The sequence below is a fragment of the Chionomys nivalis genome, chromosome 16, assembly GCF_950005125.1.
Source record: "Chionomys nivalis chromosome 16, mChiNiv1.1, whole genome shotgun sequence".
Classification (NCBI taxonomy): domain Eukaryota; kingdom Metazoa; phylum Chordata; class Mammalia; order Rodentia; family Cricetidae; genus Chionomys; species Chionomys nivalis.
The window spans coordinates 21,910,828-21,932,762 of NC_080101.1; the positions used below are offsets into that span (position 1 = coordinate 21,910,828).

General features: G+C 41.3%; 1 protein-coding gene across 1 annotated transcript in view; it reads right to left on the reverse strand.

Annotated features, from left to right (window-relative positions):
• Positions 1 to 4,072: 4,072 nt before the first annotated feature.
• Plppr1 (phospholipid phosphatase related 1) overlaps positions 4,073 to 21,935 on the reverse strand; it is a 204,366-nt gene continuing 186,503 nt past the window's right edge. The window contains exons 5-8 of the mRNA XM_057790712.1: positions 16,647 to 16,897; positions 12,909 to 13,085; positions 9,032 to 9,163; positions 4,073 to 5,238 (exon numbers count right to left, since the gene is read on the reverse strand). Coding sequence (XP_057646695.1) covers positions 5,206 to 5,238; positions 9,032 to 9,163; positions 12,909 to 13,085; positions 16,647 to 16,897 — 593 coding nt within the window. The 3' untranslated portion in view covers positions 4,073 to 5,205. The remainder of the gene's footprint in view (positions 5,239 to 9,031; positions 9,164 to 12,908; positions 13,086 to 16,646; positions 16,898 to 21,935) is intronic.

Sequence of the window (21,935 nt, forward strand, 5' to 3'; positions counted from 1 at the left end):
GCATGAAGGCTCATGGGTAGGTATCCAAACAGGACCAACAGAGAAAAGAGGGGAACCCTGGGGCCTTGTAAAATACTCAAGCCAGCATCTTTTTTATTAGACTCCCAGCTGTAGAGTCTCTTCAATCCTGAAGGAATAAAGTGGTTGCTTTTGCATTTCTCACATAGCTCGGTCCTCTATTTCCTGAAGTTCAGTTCTTTGTCCAAGGAAACACGCTTGGAAATGCCCTAGATGACCCCCAGCATCCCTGCCTGTTACATGTATCTTCTTTTTCCTTTCCTTGACTCAAACCCATGAAAAAAAGCAGCTGGTCTACTTATTTTGCTGTACATTCCTAATTATTAGCACAATTCTGAGTGTATAATAGATGTTCATTAAATATGTCTGAAGGCACAGTTCAAAGCTGACCCTGGCTGGATCAAGAAGTAAGATGTCAGTAAAAGTTTTGGTGTTCAATACAAAATAGTCACGGAGTCCAGAGAATGACAGTAAGTAGCAGAATAGTTTTGTGCACACGTAGTATTTACTAGGGCAAGAATAGTATTGTCAGCATGGTGGCTGTTAGGCTGGCTCAAGATGGAGTCACCAAGGCATCAAGATGTGGGACCCAGCCCCTTCAGGAAAATAGAAACTGATCATTCTACACTTCTCAGAAGTCTGCTGCCCTCTAGTTTGAGCAGAACAGCTTGACCACAGCCTCCTGCTGTCTTAACAGCAAGAGCAATCCCCCCACACCCATAAAATGTTGCATACTGCAATTCCTTTTGCCTGTTAAAGTTTCCTTTTCCTCCTTAACTCTCTACCACCACACTCCCATCTGAAAGCACCCTATAAAAACCCAGACTCCTTTTGGCAGAACTGATTTCCTTTCTCTTGGACACAGCCTGGCATTTGGTAACCTGCAGCCATAGAGACCTTGAATAAATCTTTGCTTTTTGACTCTCATGGTCCGGTTCTCTCATTAATCCAGACAGTGACCACAGGAAGTACACTGAGGACTTCCTTTATCTTTTAGGAAACTCCACTCAGCCGGGCGATGGTGGCGCACGCCTTTAATCTCAGCACTCGGGAGGCAGAGGCAGGCAGATCTCTGTGAGTTCAAGACCAGCCTGGTCTACAGAGCTAGTTCCAGGACAGGCTCCAAAAAAAAAAAAAAAAAAAAAGGAAACTCCACTCAAGTGAAACCATATGCTTGGCTTTGCCACAGAAAAGAATTTCAGGGTGAGGCGTATGAAGCAGAAATGAGGAGGTATTAAAAAAACTTTTAAAAACGTATTATGTGTGTGCTTAAAAGTGAAGATAGATGTGTGGAGGTGTCCCCTTGGAAATCAATTCTCTTTTACCATGTGGTTCCCAGAATTGAACTCTGATCATATGACCTGACAGCAAGCCCATTTGACCACAGTTCTATTTCATCAGCTTTTAGAAGACATATGAAATTAATTTTAGAACAGGTTCATAGAAAGAGAGGTACCTTGGGAAAAAAGTAAGACATACTTAAGATCGTGGACTTCCCAAAGAGAGTCACATTAAGTCTCTGTACAATAGCTACATATGCTAGCATTGGTGGCTTCTGAAGTTATCTCTCAAGGGGCTACTAAAAAATCTTTTTCCATGAATGAGCTCATAGGGTGGTTCTCCATATGTGTTTGATGGGATTGCAGATGAGGAGGGAAAGCCCAAGGCCTCTAGGGCTGCAGGGAAAGTTAAGATGTACTTACTGTAAACAAAGGTTTAATTCTATTCTAGATTCTCAAAAAGCATCTGAAAAAGGAGTCAGGCCAAATTTGGCCATAGAACTTCATTTTTTTTTTTGTCTTTCTGTACTTCCTCAATATTACAGCATTAGTGGGACCCAGTCCTTGAAATAAATTTGGAAAACTTGGTATTTGATGTGTCTGCCTTTAAGATAGTATTTGTTGCAGGTGGTTATAGGGAATAAAGTCAATTTTTCAAAACATAAATACTTACTAATTCATTCCAATGACACCTACCCCATCTTTCAAGGGCAGATTAAAGATATCTGTTTTCTCCAAATGCTGGAGCTGCCAAGCCTTCCTGCCCATCATAGCCCAGTGAAAGGATCTTCAGAGCTCACCAAGGGGACACTCACAAGCCATTATTACCTCTGTATCTAAGCATGTCAGTTTTTTAAAGCTATTTTTGGCCCCATTAAAAGTCCCCTTATTTCCAAATAAACCGCAGTCTCTCTTCAGCCAAGTCAGGGAGAAATCTGGCATCTCTTTGTTGGGTAAACTTTAACAAAATGTTTTCTGTGTCAATTACTGTAATGGGCATGTCATCAAAGCATGAATGTTCATGAGGTTAAATGCAGGGATACTTTATTTATATTTTAACAAATAAAGTTTGCCTGAAGATGAGAATGCAGGGCAGCCAGCCACTAGAGAGTTCTTTTACTCTACCTTGTCCTCAGACTGCTTCAGACTGCATCTATCTCCACCAAACCTCAGACTGCAATGATCTTCTATCTCTTCTGCCTTATGTTCCTCTCTGCACCCAGCCATATCACTCCTGTCTTCACCTCTCTCATGCTGAGATTAAAGGCATGTGACTACCAAATACTGGGATTAAAGGTGTGTGCCACCACTGCCTGACCTCTAGTGGCTTACTTTTGCACTCTGATCTACAGGCAAACCTTATTTGTTAAAATACAAATAAAATATCATTATGGTTAATAGTTTCATTGTTGTACAACATCAAATGCTTTATTAGTCTTGTATCTTTTCAATCCTCCTCCACCATTTTTACATCATAAAAAGAGGAAGAAAAATTCACTAGAGAATTTGTGTTTCTCTTAGCCTATAATCACTGCTTGTTGTATTTGGACAGAGAGCTTTGTCCTTGGCAGCAAATGCAAGCAGAGAAGTTCAAACCTGACCACTGAATCTCACAAGCTAGATGGAGAATAATGATCAATGTGAGGCCACTGAAGCAGCGTAAGTGTAAGCAGAGGCACTGCTACCATAATAGAATGAGTCATCCTGACACTGGGTAGCACTACATTTAGCTCATAAAAGAGGAGAGATGTTGGCGGAGGTTTCCGTGATGCCTGATCCTGTAATAAACACACAGGAACTATATTATTTGCAATACTGTTTAGCCTATTAGCTTATGCATATTTCTAGCTCACTCGAATATCTTAAATTAACCCAATTCTATTATTTTATATTTTACCACAAGGCTCGTGGCCTACTGGCAAGGTTCTGGCTAGCAGCTCGCGTCTTTCTCCTCTGGTGGCTCCATGGCATCTTGTGACTCAACCTTCTTTCTCCCAGCATTCAGTTTAATTTTCCTGCCTACCTCTACTCTGCCCTATCACAGGCCAAAGCACTTTCTTTATTCAATACCAATAAGAGCAACACATAGACAGAAGGACTTCCCATACCAGAGAGAAGTCAGAGCTTGCAAATAATTCTCTCTCAGGATTTCCATTCCTCTATAATATTCATGAGTCATCTAAGTGGACATATCACACCAAAAAGAACTTAACTTGGTTCAAAGGCATCTTCATATAACAGAAAGAATAGCAATAAGAACTAGGCAGACTGGACTATAGTGCTGGGACTGATGTATATCACAGTGTTCTAGCTTTGTGTATCGTCCCTGGGTGTGTTGCACTGAAAACAACAGATTGCACTATATATGTGGGGCAGGTAGTTTAGCATTTCTTAGAAGATATACATGAATGTATCTAAAAGAGTTTGGGGAAACTGTTGAGGAAATGGAACCAAGGAAAGTTTTAGCAGAGGTAACTTCCGTTTCTAAAAGAAGAGTAAGTGTTTATTGAAAACTCAGAAGTTCCAGGGCATGCCTGAAGACTAAGGTATCACACTAGAAATCCAGGAAGTACATTTGAATATATTAATAAATTAAAGACTTCTTTCATTTTATCTAAACACATATGCACGCACGCACTGCATACCCATCCCCATTCACTCTCCCTACTTCCTTCTCTTCTCTCTCCGAATGACCATTCAGTCACGCTCCTATTAGGGTTCATTTAATCTCAGCCGATGAAATGAAAAGCAAACCCTTGCAGGTCACTCCACGGTTCCTCAAACACCACCCAGTGAAAGGTCACACAAAGGACATGAGTCAGAACATATTTTATGATAACTTTTTTCTTCTATTTAGAAAAAAAATATGTACAAAAAAAAAGCTAAGAAGAGCTGACATGGATGTCTCAAGAAAACATTTTGATAGATACAGATAGGGAACTCCTTCTCAAAGGAGGGACACATTATCACCATGCTAGAAAACGGGATGCAGTTAAAGCCCAGGAACAGTTAGAAGCTCCCAAGTAAAGATGTTGATCTGGGCGCTACACTGTGGATGTTCTGATATCCTTTCTGTAAAATAATACTGTGCAAACTGTAAAATATTCTTTTTATAAAAAGTCCATACAGTATGAATACAAAACTGTTGAGTTGGCAGGGAAGGCTGGTGCTAGCTGCTCTTTTGGATCAAAGGCTACAGGATCACCTGCCGGCCCAAGGACAGAACTCCAGACCGACCTTGAGTTCCTTCGGTGGACAAGGGCATTAACTAAGAAAGAGTCATATAACCAAAACAACCCCTGGCAATATTGGCATCTGTGTCATTAGTTAGTAAACTAGGAATCTTCACTAGTCTATCATTGTCACTTTAACATGAAACACAAATAACTATTAAGAGAACAGAACATGCTGTTCTCTCCAAATTTTCCCCCCATGATTGATTTTGAAATTTATAATTAACCACCATGGTCCTTCCTGTCACTCAAAAGTTTAACTCTCATTAAAATTCAGAGGTTCTGGAGGAGGCAGCAACTGTGGTAATAAAGTTAAAATTGGGTCGCTCATTTTATTTGTCTATAAAATTGAGAAAAGATTTGTGTACAAATATCACAAAACAACATCAACCATTGAATATATGTGATTCTTCAATGCACACTTGAACGAGAGAAAAACTTTGTTGGTTTTAAATTTCTGGCATAAATATATTAAAGCTGACAAAAAAAGATCAGGGCAAGCTACATCACTTTTTAATACAAAAAATGTACAAAACATTAGCCTCTAACTAGATAAACATAATACTTGTTTTCACAGTTTGACTGAGTCACTCTGTGGTTCTGAAGTATTGAACTGGAGGGTCGTTGAAAAAAAAAAGAAAGAAACCAAATACAGCCGTTTCTCTTCATTCATCTCAGGTTACTTCGGTCATGGAGGCCGAGTGATTCTGTAGAGCAAGCAACAGGTAGAATGTCAGAGCTGAGCTGACTTGTCTTCCACATATGTCTTTCAGACAAGCTTGTCGATCTCTTGATTTTTTTTTTTAAATTTATAATATTTTAAACTTTCCTTATAATGTATTTAGGCCATATTTTCCCCTTCCCCCAGTTCTTCCCAGATCCTTTCCCTCTCTACCCACCGACTTCAGGTTGCCTGTCAGACAAATAATGACACCCACCTAAACAATAAAACACCAAAGTATTATTTCTCCTTCATATATTCTTCTAAGACCCCTCAACTCCATTACCTCTTCCCTCAGCATTTCCAACCAAAATAGTATCATTTCTTCATGTAAACACTTCTACTGTTTTAACATAAGTATTTCAAGATTTCAAAGTGACAGCTATATTCCGTACCTTTGAAATATTTTAAATACCGAATACCAACTAAACTTTCCCTCATGACCTATTCTTTGAGTTATGAGTTCTGTGGGAAAAAATAATATTTTCCAGTAGATACAGGGGTTAACTTCAGTTAACTTATGGAGAATGTGATCTACATGATGAAGAACCATTAAAATGCCTTTTTCCATATTTTTAAATTGAATTTGATTTATGTGTATATGTGTGTGTATGTGTGTGTGTGTCCCCCCATGTATACACATGTGTGAGCACACACATGTGCAAGTCAGAGGACAGCTTTTAGGAGACAGCTCTCTTCTTCCACCATGTGAGTCCATGGAACTCAGTTTACCAGGTTTGGTGACAAGTACCTTTACCTCCTAAGTCATCTCACTGACCTTCAAATTTCTTAAGACTTGCTTCCTGATCTTATACATGATTATTTTATGTATTTATATGAAAACATTTTAAGTGTTTTCGAGAAAATTTTATGTATGATGAAATGAATATTATCAAACATCTATATCCTTATTGCATTCTGTTGCTTGCTTTATTCCTGAAACTGGAGCATCTGGAATATACTACTCCAGATGTGTGTATTTTTCCTTGCAATTCTGTCACATCTTGTTCACAAAACTTGCTTATGTGGCTTTCAAAGTCTTGTCATTTGCTTAGACTCGAACACTTAAGCTATGGTCCCATGGAGTTGGTAAATACTTAAGGAAATTGTGGTTTTCACTTCATTATTAGAGGAATTTTGGATCTTTGTTTTAGGACAGTGGAGACATAGTCTTGGGAGATCAGTCATACACACAGCCTCATATTTCATTCAAGCAAACTTCCCTTTCAAAATCTACCTCTCTCAGGCTTGGGGAGGAAAATGTGCTGTAGGAGTTGGGCTCTCAACCTGAACTAGTCTTCCAAAATGAGTGTCTTCAGAGTTCTATCCAGGTAAGAGACTCCTGTACAACACCGGAGGCCAGAGTTTACAATAAAAGCTGCTGCTTTGTAGGGTACTGTGAGAACAAGAGAAAAGGACTCTGTCAGCTACTTCTCTTTCTTGAACAACAACGAAAGGGTATTATCTCCCCGTCTCTGTGAAAATATTTTCTAGTAAAAGCAATGCTTGCCTTCTCCAATTTCCCAGCCTTGGCATGGACTATGCCGCACGTCCAGTATTTCCCACAGTTTCCTCTAGCCTAATTGTGATTCACCTGCCGAAGTTCTGCTCATTGCTTCGCTCACATCTGTATTTGTTGTGGAAATAACAATCGCAGAGCTAGTGACTCTGGTCTGACTTGAGGCTCTTGGTTGTTTGACTGAGGGATTTAGTTGAAGTTTTGGTTCTGGTTTGCTTCCATCCAGCCAGCATTTGTATTACATTTAGTAAATGTCAGGAAACAGGGCACATAAGACATGGGCCAAAGAATCCAGATCCTTAGAGGTTCCCAATTCCACGAGGCATACACACACGAGGGAGCACTGTCTGACTGTAAGGGGCCATCATGTAATGGATCAAGAAAGACCTTCTCCCCAAGCTTGTTATTCATGAGCCCTCAGATGCTGTCTAGACAAGGAGGCACATATATAGACACATAGAGGCAGGCTTAGGGGAAGTTCTTTTCCAACCTGCAGGCCACAATGAATTTATTTATAATCTTACTGCTATTCTTGTTGTAGATACTAAAGTATCTTTTATTTATATAGAGAAGAATCATATCTGAAAGGGTCCGGTACTTCACTTTTCAGTGTGAAACCTTAATATGTCCTAGGAATTTGTTGTTCTAGTCAACTACAAATAGTCGTGAAGGAAAAGAGAAAAGCCCCAGACAGAAGCTAAAACCTGACTGGTATGGGCCAGATCTAAGAACAATGTTCTTAGACCAGAATATTCAGGAGATACTAGGCACACTCAGGTGGAGACGTCTGTGTAACCAGGCAAATATTTCTCTTTAAGTGTAATTTTTTATGTGCATGAATGTTTGTCTGCATGTTTGTATGTGCACAAATTACCTGCAGAGGTCTGAAGAGAGCTTCAGATATTTTCCCCATATGTTAATTTCTAATTAGACTATTAAAATGGGAGATAAGGAAATAAAAGGCAAATATGCTTGGTGCTGGCTTTAATAGTAAAATACATAGTTTCTCAAAACGAGAAAGAGTTTTATTGTGTCCCCCCCCCCAGTTCACTAATGAAATTAGACTTTATTAAAGCTTAAAAGACAGAGAAGAGCTTGTGATAATCAATATCTAACTAGTGAGAAATAGCTGATAATTCCAACAGGAAGTACAGTGTTACCCCCTTATATTTCAAGATGAGCAGAATATTACAGAAAACATTTTGTTTAGTAGAATTCCAGATGCCTGAAAAGAAGGGTGTTCGAATGAAACGTTTTAGAAAGACTTTTTAAAAGATGCTGTTCTCTTGTTCACTTAAGAATATTTATTCATTGCCACACACACACACACACACACACACACACACACACACACACACACCCCAGCTGGGTAGCATGGGGTAAGTAGTTTAACAGTGCTGACTCCAGTATTTTAGTTCTTATCAAGGACACGGGCACTGGTTAATGCCTGTTCTATATGCTGTTGTTAACATAAGAATATCTTTTGATGTTCCTGGGACTGCCTTGGCAAAGGCCCTGAATGCTGTCTGTCTAGGCCTCTTTAATGGCCCTTTCCACGGATTTCCTTGTCTTCTCAGAGTAGGCATTTATCGTAACATGTTTTCCCATGGTGTACCTCATTCAGAACAGCACGCCATGACAGCTTTATTCCAATTTTCCCAGTCATCACAGTTCTGGAGAGCTAAGGCCACGTGTCTAATGACTGCTTAGACTTCATGCATGGATGAAGGGCTTGCTGGAGAACACCTAACCAAAAAGTGCTATTGTGTTGACTTTGTGATTGCTGTCAGGACAGCTTCTATACCTCTAGCTTGAGTCACTAGTCACTGGATGGAACACAATCTTTGTCCTTACAAACACAGCTGCCCTTCAATCTATCCATGGGTCCTGCAGCCATGTTTCTGTGCAGTCACAGATGGAAGTATCTGGGAAACCAAATGTGTACAGCACTGCTTCTGTGTCGGCATTCCCTCAACAGTCCTGCTTGACAGGACTTAGTGTTTGCATTGCCATAGGCATTGCAAGTGAAGTGAGATAAATGCACACATGAAACCCGTGCAAGCGCCATGCAAACATTATGTCATGCTACAAGGGGAATTTGTGAACCTTGAACTTCTGTATTCCCCCAAAACTTCGACCCCTCTACTCCGTCACAAAGCGGAATGGAACTGCACAAGAAACAACACTAAGCACATCCTCAGGATTAAACAGACAACCTGCCAAGGTCATGGGTTTGCTCGCTCAAGTCACTTTACTATACCTGTGCACTTAGGGTTTCCAGAGGGCTCTCTATCCTTGGGAAAGCCATCAAGGGCACGCCATGGGGATCCTCAGGCTTGGGTTTGGAAGGTGAGCCTTGCGTTCCTTTAAAGTTATGAACCACACACATTCCCTGTAGGATGGGGAAGAAGAGAAATTGGAGTCACACTCCAATGGGACGTTGTGAACCACTTTACCTGCAGGACGAGGGGGCGGAGCAGAGATTAGGGTCAGACTCCAGCAAGCAGTGTCTTGTCATCTCTGAGTGTGGCAGGCCACTGTCCTTGATATCATCATGAAGGTGGCGTATTCCCTTGGAATTATGGGAGACCAAGAGTAAGGGAAGTTTGAGATGTGTGCTGAGCACATTGCATGTCCTGGTGAGGTGAATTCGTCGGGTGGCCAGCCCACTCCACAGAACTCATCCCTTCAGCTAATTGGGACTGGGAGCTTTAACCATACAGATTTGTGACAGTGTGGGAAATGTAAGGCACTTCATAATCATAGCAAACATAGGATAAGGGTTTCTGTGTGTCTGGCAGTGTCCTGGGGGTTGTGTCTAACTTTTGTTTATCCAGTCAACCATTTCCAACAATAAGAAGTGAGTTGCTACTAGTCATTCCAGCTTGGACAGGCAGAGTTTAAATCCCTCAAAATCCCATCACTTAGACAATTTTGCTTCTTGAGTAGCAAACACAGCAAACACTGAGCCCATAGTGGCTGATGTTTAACTTCGGCCTAAAATGATCATAGTCAAATTATGTCATTATTATTTATTTGGCTTAAACAGCTCACAGGCAATATCTATCTATCTATCTATCTATCTATCTATCTATCTATCTATCTATCTATCTATCTATCATCTATCTATCATCTATCTATCTATCTATCTATCATCTATCTATCTATCTATCTATCACCTATCTATCTATCTATCTGTCTGTCTGTCTGTCTATCTATCTATCTATCTATCTATCTATCTATCTATCTATCATCTATCTATCTACCATCTATCTATCTATCTATCTATCTATCTATCTATCTATCTATCTATCATCTATCTATCTATCATCTATCTATCTATCTATCTATCTATCTATCTATCTATCATCTATCTATCTATCTATCTATCACCTATCTGTCTGTCTGTCTGTCTGTCTATCTATCTATCTATCTATCTATCTATCTATCTATCTATCTATCTATCATCTATCTATCTACCATCTATCTATCATCTATCTATCTATCTATCTATCTATCTATCTATCTATCTATCTATCTATCTATCTATCAATCTATCCATCTCTCCATTAGAAACTTTCCTGTGAAAGACTGTCTACTTTTCTTACTTCCTACCTGAGTTATAAATTTTTTTTACTATCTTCTCTGCCTGTGTTGAATTAATCTTCATCTTTTTATAATTTCACTTGTTATTCTGCACCTTTGTTTATATGTATCATGTTAAATCTTTCCTGTAATTTTTCAAACCATACAGAACATTTACACCAACATTTTTACCTGCCTCGCCTCCACCTCACACTACACTATGCTTAAAACTTTGGCCTCTTAGGAAGTGGTAGAAGGTGAAGGTGTCTGAGTCTTATATATTTTGAGGCTCAATTTCCTGAACAATGAAAGGAAGATAACATATTTCTGGGTGCCCTAGGAACTCTCAATTTGGGGTATTTGTAGTATACGGCATGCAGTAATTGCTCAGCTAACATTTTCCTTCCTCTTTCCCTGTGTTATTCTTCATGGGAAACAGATACTGACATCAGTATGGAAGGTGAACAAAGATTATGCTGACATCCTCGGTTTTTGCTTCTCTTTGTCTCCTCCCCAGATATCTGTTCTGGTTACTTCCACTCTCCCTCTGACTCCACTCTCCTTCCTGTTCCCAGCTTGATGTGTCTCTGAGGTGTGCGTAGATATGTGCATGCAAGCGAGCAGGCAGCAATTCAGAAGCAGATCTGGATTTTTAAGTAAAAACCATCAGATGGATGCAAAACTGACAACAGTTGTCAAACCACTGGAAGCAAAACCAGACTAAACAATTACTGACAGGTAGGGGAAAACTGCAAACCACTAAGAAAAAGCAAGTCTAATCTTAAGGCAGAATCTGCACATGGCACCCAGCAGCCCACAGGCTCTCAAGGATATCATCCCTCAAAGACTCCATGTAACTGTGTGGGCAGTCTACATGGCCATTTCTTCTCGGCTGGGGATAGTGTGCTCCAGTGATGCTGGATGCCAAGACTGTTCGACTCTTCTTCCGAGCCTGCCTTTGTTTATGTGCCAGTGAGCTCCCTTGGGAAACACGCTGTTCTCTTGAGGTTACATGTAATTCCTGCTTTCTTTCAAAATCTTTCCCAGGGCTTCTCTCTAATGAGTTACCAGCATCATGGAGCATTCCAGTGCCTCCTCTGTGACTTCACCTAGAGAATTTGCCCTCCAGCCTCTCCTCTTTTCCCATTATAAAAAGGTGGGCGCTGATAGAGGGAATGCTGAGTGATAACAGATGGTGTTCTAAAGAAGTGTGTGAACATCTTCAGGAAAAACATCTGGTCAGCTGAGACAGAGGCTGGGATAGCCACACGTGTATTGCTTTGTTAGTGAGAGTAGAAAGGGAAAAAAAAGAGTTAAGTCACAGGAAAAGAAGAGTATAAAATGAGTGTATTGTGATGCTAGTCTTAAAGGGACTTGGACTATAAAGGGCAGAATAGGATGGGTGGAAGGTCCCTGGGGATTTCAGTGACCTTTCTTCTTTGGGAAGGGTCTTAGTATTGACAGTGGTTTTATTTTATGTAGAGTATGTGAGTTTATCTGCCTGGTGACCTGTTGTTAAAAACAACCAACACAAGAACAAAACTGCACCCTTCTGGTATGTCCTGGAAATATAATATTTCAGGGCCATAGAAAGAAATGAATTGTTGCATTCTACAACATGAATGTGTCTCTCCAGAAAAAAATTATCATGGAAGTAAAATGTCAGAAGATACATATTATGTGATTTTATGTGAAATCCAAAAGTAGAAAAATAAATGAAACCTCTATAGTTGCCCGAGGTGAAGGGGAAAGAAAAAGCAACAGAGATGCCAAGGTCATCAAATCGGACAGTGTGTACCACCATATCCTACCACACTTCAGTGAAACTGGATAAAACAAGATAAAAATGAGCACAAATTCTTCTTTTCCAGGCCAAGCCAGATTAAGGGATTTTCCAGACAAGCAAATAGATAGGAGTCCATCTCTTCAAAGAACTAAAAGATCCTCAGGCTATGAAGACAGGGAGGCAGCTATGTTTGCCAACATTCTTCAGGGAGGTCAAATGTAAATGCCACTTAGCTGAAATAAAATGCCAAGAGGCCTCTAAAAGGCAAGCGATTAGTTGCAGGCTTTCCATATTTGTGAGAAGAGATACATGTACACTAAGACAGTTCTGGGTCCATGTCCACCTTTTTTTCAGTGCTGTAGAAGAGAGCCTGACCCACTCGTGGCCTTCACCCTCTGTCCTTTGCCTAGAAACATGTGGTTCCTGAGCCCTGCACTCTGACTGTCAACACTAGAACACTCATTTGAACGTGTACCGTGTGATTTCTCTTCCTGGCCAAACTGAGAGCTTGAAGAAAAACATAGACCTCTTTCTTGGGGATAGTATTCTCCTTGACTCAGGACACATGGTCAGTCAGACCTCTCAAAGGAAGGTACTTTGGTTCTGTTCTTGCAGAAATGCATGCATATTCTCTGGACAGTTGCAGATCAGAAGACAGGAACATGAAGAACAATGACTCAGACTGGAATCTTGGAGACTCAACACACTGTGACTTTACCCAGAGGATATAAAAAGGGATGAATGGGAGAGAAGAAGGCCCACCTACCAGGAACAGGGCTACTGCGGTGCCCAGGATGAAGCCAGCGATCACATCGGAACAGTGGTTCCGGTACTCTGAGACCCGGTTGAGGCCTGTCAGGAAGGCTGTACAGAGGGTCCCCAAACACAGCACTGGCTTGGCCAGCCTACTGCTCTTGGTCTTGATTGTGCTTGTGATGTACATCTGCAGCGGGAGAGAGACTAGTGAGTTGCAGGCAGGCAGTACTTGTCCTGCTGCATCCACATGAAGGCACTCAGGTGCCAGGTAAGAAACGGGCGTTGACAAAGGCAACCTTAGCAGCTATGTCTCCTTGGACAGCTTCATGAAGCTAGTTAGTTAGACAGGAAACAGTTCAGCAGTGACAATGAACATGTGGTCGTTAGTCACTTTCACATCGTAATGAGTGTGTGAACAGAAGCTGTATTGACAGAAGAATTGCCAAAGAATATGGCTGGTTTCAGAACACACAACTTTCATGTAAGGAACTAGAGAATTGTGTGATGCTATTAAAAAACCCATTTAATATCTTGGGTATCAGTTAAATCTTTTTTTTTTTTTGAATGAGTTTGTGGCAGAGGATATGAGGGAGATGAGAGACTTCACATGTTACTTTTGGCTGTTCCTCACAGTACTAGTGGCATCTGCAGGCTTCGGAACCATGCTATGAAATTGTCCCCCTGCTGGCCAATGGGCATAATTTGAATGGCCCAATCCTGAGTATGGGTCACTGCTGTTCTGGAAGTTGGCTCTCACATCAGGGACAACTGTGATCTATTCTATCCATCTGTCTCCTTCAGAGCGTTTTAAACCATTCAGCTCTCCTGTGTGCCACGATACGTGAAAGAGTGAGGGACCTGAACCAAATAAAAGATGTGCTCACTGCCACTTGAAATGTGGGCTGCTGTTGTCAAATGTCATTATCACCCCTGATGTCCAGAATTAAGAAACCTGCTTCTAGCAAGACATCATCATTTCGGTAATTGCTGTAATGCACCAGCAGAGGACACTAGTCACCCACCGTTTCTCTGTTTTCCTTTTGGATGGACTTCTACATAGCCCAGCCTGGTCTGAAATTTACTACAATCCTGCCTCAGCTTCCCATGTAGGTTTGGGGACTACAGACTTGTCTCGTTTCTTATCAAATATGGTGAGTTCAGTAACTCTAAAAAGGCACAAGGAAAGGCTGATATTTAAGATTATAATCTATTGACTGTTGGTTATCTTGAACACAAATACATTCACATAGATGCACCTGGCAATATTACATGGGAAGATAATTTATAGGAAGATGCTTCAATACCAGCATGAATCCTGGTGGGATAAAGGAGGCTCTTTATCCTATGTAGCATGAGCCACACAAAAATCAGGTAGATTAAAATAACACAGATTATAAAATACTGTAGTATCCTGACATGGTGGGGATTGTTACTTAAAATGCTGAATGCAAATATATTTGTTCAATTTGATTTTTAATGCTTATATATTGCTTTCTAAGTATGTCTTTTATGGATCTTTCCCGTAAAAATATTGACCATTAAGAACATAGACCCCTGGTTGGTATCCTTTGCCATATTAACTGGTACCTAGGAAGCAACTGTTGAATGTTTTTATTAGCATTTTATTCCTATTTGGCACATAACAATAGCAGATATTTGATGTGAGATTCCACTCTGTATGTTACGAATATCATTGGTTAATAAAGGAACTACTTTGGGCCTATAGCAGAGCTATAGGGACACAGAGCTAGGAGGGGAAAACTAAACTGAATGCTGGGAGAAAGGAGGTGGATTTAGAGAGAAGCCATGTAGTCTCGCCGGTGCCAGATGGAACTTTACCTGGTAAGTCACAGCCATGTGGCAATACACAGATTCATAGAAATTGGTTAAATGAATATGTAAGAGTCAGCCAACAAGAAGCTAGAGCTAATGGGCCAAACAGTGATTTAAATAATACAGCTTCTGTGTGATTATTTCGGGGCTTCCTCCAACAGATATTTATGTGCACCATGTAGTGTTTCAGTACCTCTATGCAGCATGGGAAGATCAAGCCCTGGCAATTAGCATATCCATCAGTCTTGAGTAATCCTGAAAGCATGATTTAGCACACAACAGAAATTGTTGACCCGGTTGGAATGTTGTATCCGGGTTTATCTAACTGACTGTGAAACTTGATTTGAATGGGTTGATAACTGAATCTTCGGAAGAGGCCTGCATTGCGTGCCGTGTGTCCCCATCATCTTTGGTTCTTCCTGCTGCCACTGATGTTTACGTCTCATTTGTAGATGACACACTGGTTTAAGTTACCTATTTATTTGTATAATGGCATTATCAAGATTAATTTCACACAGCGGTGACTTGAATCTGATCAAAAGACGAAAGCGGGTGGCAGAAGCACATGGTTTTATACAAATTGTGCTCTAGCTCATTTAGGAACAAATCCATATTCTGAAGATGAGAAAACACACTAAGTGCCCCAGAGGATTCCTGGCATATTTCCCCTCTTTGTTTTGTAAAGAAAGAAAGAAAAAAAAAAGACGTTTAAGCAGGCGACAGCAGATTTGTATTCTCTGTATTTGTGCTTCCTTAACGTGGGGGTAGCTGGATTTATTTTGACATGTAGTCATTACAAAGAAGATCCCAAAGGATTAACTACTTCCCGCAGCTAGGCAGGATGGTCAGGAGAACCAGAGGTGAGTCGTGGTTCAGCAGCACTCCCTGTCTCGAGCCTCGAGGAAGAGGACCTCAGGGTGGTCCAGATGTGCAGTGTGGCTCCAGAGCAGGACTCCAGTCTCATGTCTGCCTGCACATCTGCAGCTGAGGCCCAGGAGATGGCAGGACTGGACTCAGCGGCACAGAGCCAGAATGCACCTACCACAGTGGTTGGCTGGAGAATGGATGCTGCCCCCTGCAGATGGGGCTGAGGGAGTAAGATGAAGGCATCCCAGAATATCTAGGTGGTTTGAAAGGAGACAGCTCTGTCTTCCTTCTCCATGCTGCACCGGGACTCACTAAGGGAGTCTTTGAGCAATGACTACTTCCACTGGTAAAACACACCAGTGATCTGTGGAATCAGCTCGTGTGTGTGTTCAAGCTGACAATTGTGCTTCTGAGTTCTGGGTTCAAAGGAAGCTAGATCAAAGATAAAATATGACATTTCCAACATGGACTTTAATTAAAACGTAGAAAAATAAGAAAACACCATCACTTTTCCTCTGTTGAGAGCTAATTAATTTATTACAATAATTTAAATAATTGTAATAATTAGTAACATTATTTATAATAATACTCAATAATAATATTAATAACTACCACTGTTATTGTTATTGATAAATTATGTTCTGCTACGTCATAATGTCCTAGATGATCAAAGGTCATGTTATCTGGGCAGAAGTGAGAAGTGAAGTTTGGGGTCTTAAATTCTAGAATTATCCAGCTCCTAACAAAGCAGTAAAGAACGTTACAAGAGGGCAGGATACAGATGCTTAATCCTGGCCCGTGTACTGTGATGCCAGCCATGCGCCCAAGTCCACACTCGAAAACCTACAGGTAGACACGAGGAAGGAATGCTGCTGAGGAACCAGCGAAAACCGTGGCAGTGGTGGGGGAATCCCAGACCCTACCAGGAGCTCGGCCACAGCTCTTCGGCACTCACGAGGCCGTAGTTGTCCCATCTAGAAACTGGGAGGGTGTAAGTACAGGATTATCAAATCTCAACTTGGGGAGACAGTCAGACCCCCGTACTCACCGTGGCGTATAAAGCGGAGTAGATGCTCAGAGCAGCGTGCTTGGAGGGAAAGGACCTCCGCGCCTGTTCAATCACTTCCAGGTCCCCGGTGCAGATGTTGCCGTTGCTGATGAACTGGTGGTGTGCCCGGCAGTCTGTACTGGTATAGTTTGGCTGGCACACTGTCAGGAAGTAGGGTGTGAGGTGACCAGTGACCACTTGCCCGGCGTTCACAAAAATGTCAGTGGCAAAAAGTCCAAATGCAAACACCCCTACAAGGAGAGACAAAAGAAATCAGAGTGGGGACATGCACTGTCAGTTGGTTTTCGTTCCAGAGAAGAAGCAGTTGGGAGGGTTCATGATGACACCTTCAAAAAGGTTTCAAAAGTCAAGTTGCCCCTTCACCTTTATCCTTTCCGGGTATGAAGCCTGCCTCCTAAATGACCATTTCTTCCAAATCTTGACCGATGATGGTGTTTTGTTTCTTTGTGTGAGCACTTCAGCAGCAACACAGTCTTAGAGGGAGGAGTTGAAAGTCTGAGTCCCCCGCTCTGGGCTCCAGCTTTGGTGCTCAGTTTACATGAGTAATGTAACTTCTTTGACCCTCAGCGCCCTTGACTGAGAACTAGAGGCAGGACCGTTCATACAAACTACCCAGCATGCTGCCTGGGTTTTGTTTTGCTTTTGAGACAGGATCTCATGGAGCCCTAGAATGGTCTCGAACTCCCTATGCAGCCCAGGATAATCTCGAACTCCTGGCATTCCTGCTGCCACCTCCTAAGTACAGAGATTATGGGAGTTACTGGCCCATCTGGTTAATGCAGTGCTGGGAACTGAACCTGGGCCTTTGTGCATGCTAGACAAGCACTCTACCAACTGAGCTACATCACCAGCCTCATAGTATCGTAAGCAATTCCCCTTTCTATAGAAAACATATCCATTCTATTTTTATTTAGAAATTCAAAGAAGCAATTATCTATAACATGACGGCAAGTGAGAATGAGCGAGATTTCACAGAGTTCCCCACAAGAAGAGAAAATAAAAATATTATTTCAAAAATGTCACTGCATTGTTTTCTTTGATGTGGGAAATAGTACAGGAGAAAATAGAAAAGAGATTAAAGTCAAGTGTTGTCAATGGTACTAGCTTCTTGCTGATGCTTCAACAAACTGCTATAAACAGCATGGCTTAAAACAGTGCAGATCTGAATTTTCACTAAGTTCTGCAAGTTGGAAGTTCAGAGAGGGTTTTTTACCAGGTGAAGCTTTCTTTGGAAACTCATTCTTTATCTTTTCTGGCACTTAGGAGTTGCCTGCTCTCAGGCACTTACCTTATTCCATTGCTCCACCAACTCTGACTTTCTCGCCTATCTAATAAAAACACTTGTGATTGCATTTAATCCACCTGAATAAATCAGGGTAACCTGATCTCAAAATCATAAATGTAAGCACAGCTTCAGATCCCCTATTTCACATAAAATAACAAGTTCACTGTTTCCAGGGACATGTTTTTTGGGGTGTGTGTGTGTGTGTGCATTCTGGTGTGTGTTTTTGTCAATGTGTGTGAATACACATGTGAGCATGTGTATGTGCATGTGTGTTTGTGTATGTATGATGTGGGATTCCCCTCTGTATGCTGTAAATGTGTTTTATTACCATTGGTCAATAAAGAAGCTATTTTGGCTTATGGCAGGGTAGACTATAGCCAGGTTGGAAGAGATATCAAGAGAGAGTAGGCAGAGTCAAAGAGATACCATGTAGCTGCCAAAGGAGGCAGATGCCTGGAACCTTTCTGGTAAGCCACAGCCTCATGGCAGTACACAGATTAATAGAAATGGGTTAATTTAAGATGTAAGAGTTAGTTAATAAGAAGCCTGAGCTAATAGGCCAAGCAGTGTTGTAATTAATATAGTATCAGTGTGATTATTCAGATCTGGGTGGCTGGGAAATGCATGTACAGTCTCCATTTACATATGTATGCATGAATGTATTGTGCATGCATGCGCACATGTGCGTGTGTGCGTGCGTGTGTGTTTATCTGGTTATTGTTTAGCTGAGAAGCTTGTTGCATATGCTACCTCTAAATTTTTAATCTGCTCTCTGGGGTCCTTGATGGAGTTGAAGTTGAAATTTCACAGTTTTAGCTTCAGCAAGCTTGACCACTGATAAACAGGATTCCCTTTGTTGTTGTTAAAAGCAATTTTTAACTGACATATAAAAGGATAAAATTACTCATACTGAAGGGGTACCCTGTGATATTTGACACGTGTATGTTGTAGAACATTTGAATCATCTGTATCATGATTTAAGTCACCAAAGAATCATTTATGTGTTCTTTTCTTCAAACATCTGTCGTTCGTGTTGAAAATAATCAAACTCCTTTTTCCTAGCATTTTTAAATCTACAGTATATTGGTTGGAGAGACGCCTCAATGCTTAGAAGCACAGGCTCCTCTTACAGAGGATCTGGGTTCAGTTCCCATCACCCACTTGGTGGCCTACAACTATCTACAACTCTAGTTTTGAGAGATTTGATGCCTTCTGGATTCTGGAATACTGCATGGATGTAGTCCACTAACATTTATATAGGTAAAACACAGCAAGAAGTTAGATCAGTCTTTAAAAAGCTGATCCTTACCCTATTGTTAGAGCTACCTTTATCTTTAGTACTCATTGAACAACATTCTCCATCCTACCCTCCACTGCCATTCAGCTTGCTGAAGTCATATTGGATCTCCATCCATAAGTGAGTTTATATAGTACTTAGTCTTTCTGTGGCTCTGTACCGTTTTATTTTGATCTGTATTGATTACTGTAATTTTCCTTCCCGTGGCTTTTTGAGAACGTGTTTTATCACAATGAGAACTGGCATCTTTAATAGTCAGGCTTAGGGGGTCTGACTCAAGAGAGCAGGCATCCATTGATCATGCCTGGCAGTTTTTACCCCCAGGCTCTAAAAGTCTGAGTGGTTAGGCATTTCTTACATCTTCAAGTAAGGTTCTTAAAGGCCAGGTCTGTGGCTTGTTCAAGGGGTAATAGCTCTGTCTAGACAATCTTTTTCCAGGAAACGAGGGTTATTTATGATTTGAAAATGGAAAAGAGACAAGAGTTTCCTCTGGCATTTTATTTGTCAGACAGGCCTTCAACAAGGGCAGCAGTAGGTTTTTGGAAAAGGAGGATTCCTAGGTTCCCAGGGTCCGTGTCCGAAGAGCCGGCTTCATTTATTCTCACAATGATACTAGGAGGGTGGGCTCTGCACACGCTGTCTTGCTATCACACTTTGCCCTGCTTCCCCATTTTTCTCTGCCTAAGTCAGCTCTTCCTGCAGCCTCAACAGCATCCACGCTCCTCACATTTCACTCGGATGTGCTTGATCCAGATCTGAAGGGTGATGCCCACCTGAGGGATGCCACCTTCCTCTAGCATATGCCATACCAACGAAGGGCTGTAGAACCCACAGCAGTGACTTACAGGCAATGTCAGCTCACAGTGTGTTTTGTAAAAAGACTCTAGTCATTCCTTTACTCAACCCTGAACTTCTTGAGATTATTTTTATAATTCTCAGAAACTAAAAATAACAGCTTTGTTCTTAGAATTTGGTGAAATAACCTGTGTGGTCTTTTCTATTGAAAGGGATGATGTTAAGAAGAGAGCTTGAAAATGTCTCTGCAATATAGCATAATTCCTACATTATTTGAGATCATAGTTTTGAAAATTTAGAAATGTTTTCCTCAACTTTTCTATTAGCACATACTAATTATATATAATAATGGGGTTCAGTATATTTTCATGCATGTAGGTAATTTATTCTGATCATATTCATTTTTCATTACCCCGTTTGAGGCCCTGCTTCTCCCACTTACTCTCCTCTCTTATCCACTAGTCTCTCTTCTACTTCATTGACTGTTTTGGTGTGTGATCCCTTGGCTCTATCATTAAGGCTTTTTACAGAGCACAGGAGTTACAGGACTATGGCCAGAAACTATACCATTGAAGAAAATGTCTTTCCCTTTCTCATCAACCATTATCTGCTTACAAATCTTCAGTGGTGGCGGGGACTCTGAGCCCATTTCAGCCCCCATAACAGGATGTTGATGGGCCCCATGCTGTGTGGGTAATCGCACCCACCATGAGTTCAGGACTGCAGCAAAGTCATGATGAGAAGCCAGGATTTTTCCCATTCCTCCCACCTTCAGCTTTCCTCCAGTTCTTACATTCTTCTGTGATAGTCTCTGAGTCTCAGAGGGATGATATAGATGTCCCATTTTTGGCTGAGAATTCAGCAATTATTCTAAGCACTTTGCTTACTTATGCATCTCTACAGTTACCATTGAATCCTAAAAAGAAGCTTCTATGCCTCAAAATGAAAGCAGTACCAATATAAAGAATAAACACAGTTATTTAGAAGACAATTTGGCTGACCCGTCATGTTCATTTAGCAAAATAATGATAATAATAATAATAATGACAATAGCAGTATTTATTTCCCGTGATAGAAGCTCTTCAGCCATGGGCTTTTCACATTTACTGTATCAGACTAAACCCAGAGAGAGAATCACTACAAATAACCTAGACAGGGTGTAGGTTAAATCTTTTCCTGTTTCCTTTCCTTCATGTATTGCTCCCTCTTTCTGTTTCACCTTGTGTGTGTGTGTGTGTGGTGTGGTGTGTACAGTTTTATGCCGCGCCCCGCGCCCCCATGTCTGCGCTCTGTGCGCTGGCACCCAGTTCGCGAGCTTCGGGCAAGGGTGCTGGAGGTTAAAATACACAGACACACACAGACAGAGAGACAGCGACATGGGTCATCCTTGAATTCCCCAAGAATGCCCCCTTTATTGTGTTCTGGGGCAGATTATATAGAGATAGCCACTCCGCAGCCAAACCCACCAGAAACCACTCTCCTGCCATCAGGAACTCCTGAAGGTCTTGTGCTCAGAGCAGCTGTAGGCACTCAGATCAGGGGAAAACCAGAAATTCAGGATCTGGGGTCTCACTGCTCCCAACAGTTTTACTTGTCCATGCACATGAAGTCTCACTTTATAGAAAACTCAAGTTTTCCTCCAAGGTGAGAGGCCAGTAGAAACAAATCTAGAGCTATGCTTCCTTTCTCCTTCATTGCCTTGACTGAGATCATATTTAGACTGCTCAGAAAATGCCTCTTCTCTCATCCCATCAGGAGAGATTAGCTTTCAGTTCACCAGTAAACTAACTCCCGGCCTCTTAAAATGTATTTAGAGGCATACTGGTATCAACCAGGTAGGGAGGTAGGGAGTGGCTCAGGGTGATGGTAACTCCCATCTGAGAAAAGCAGA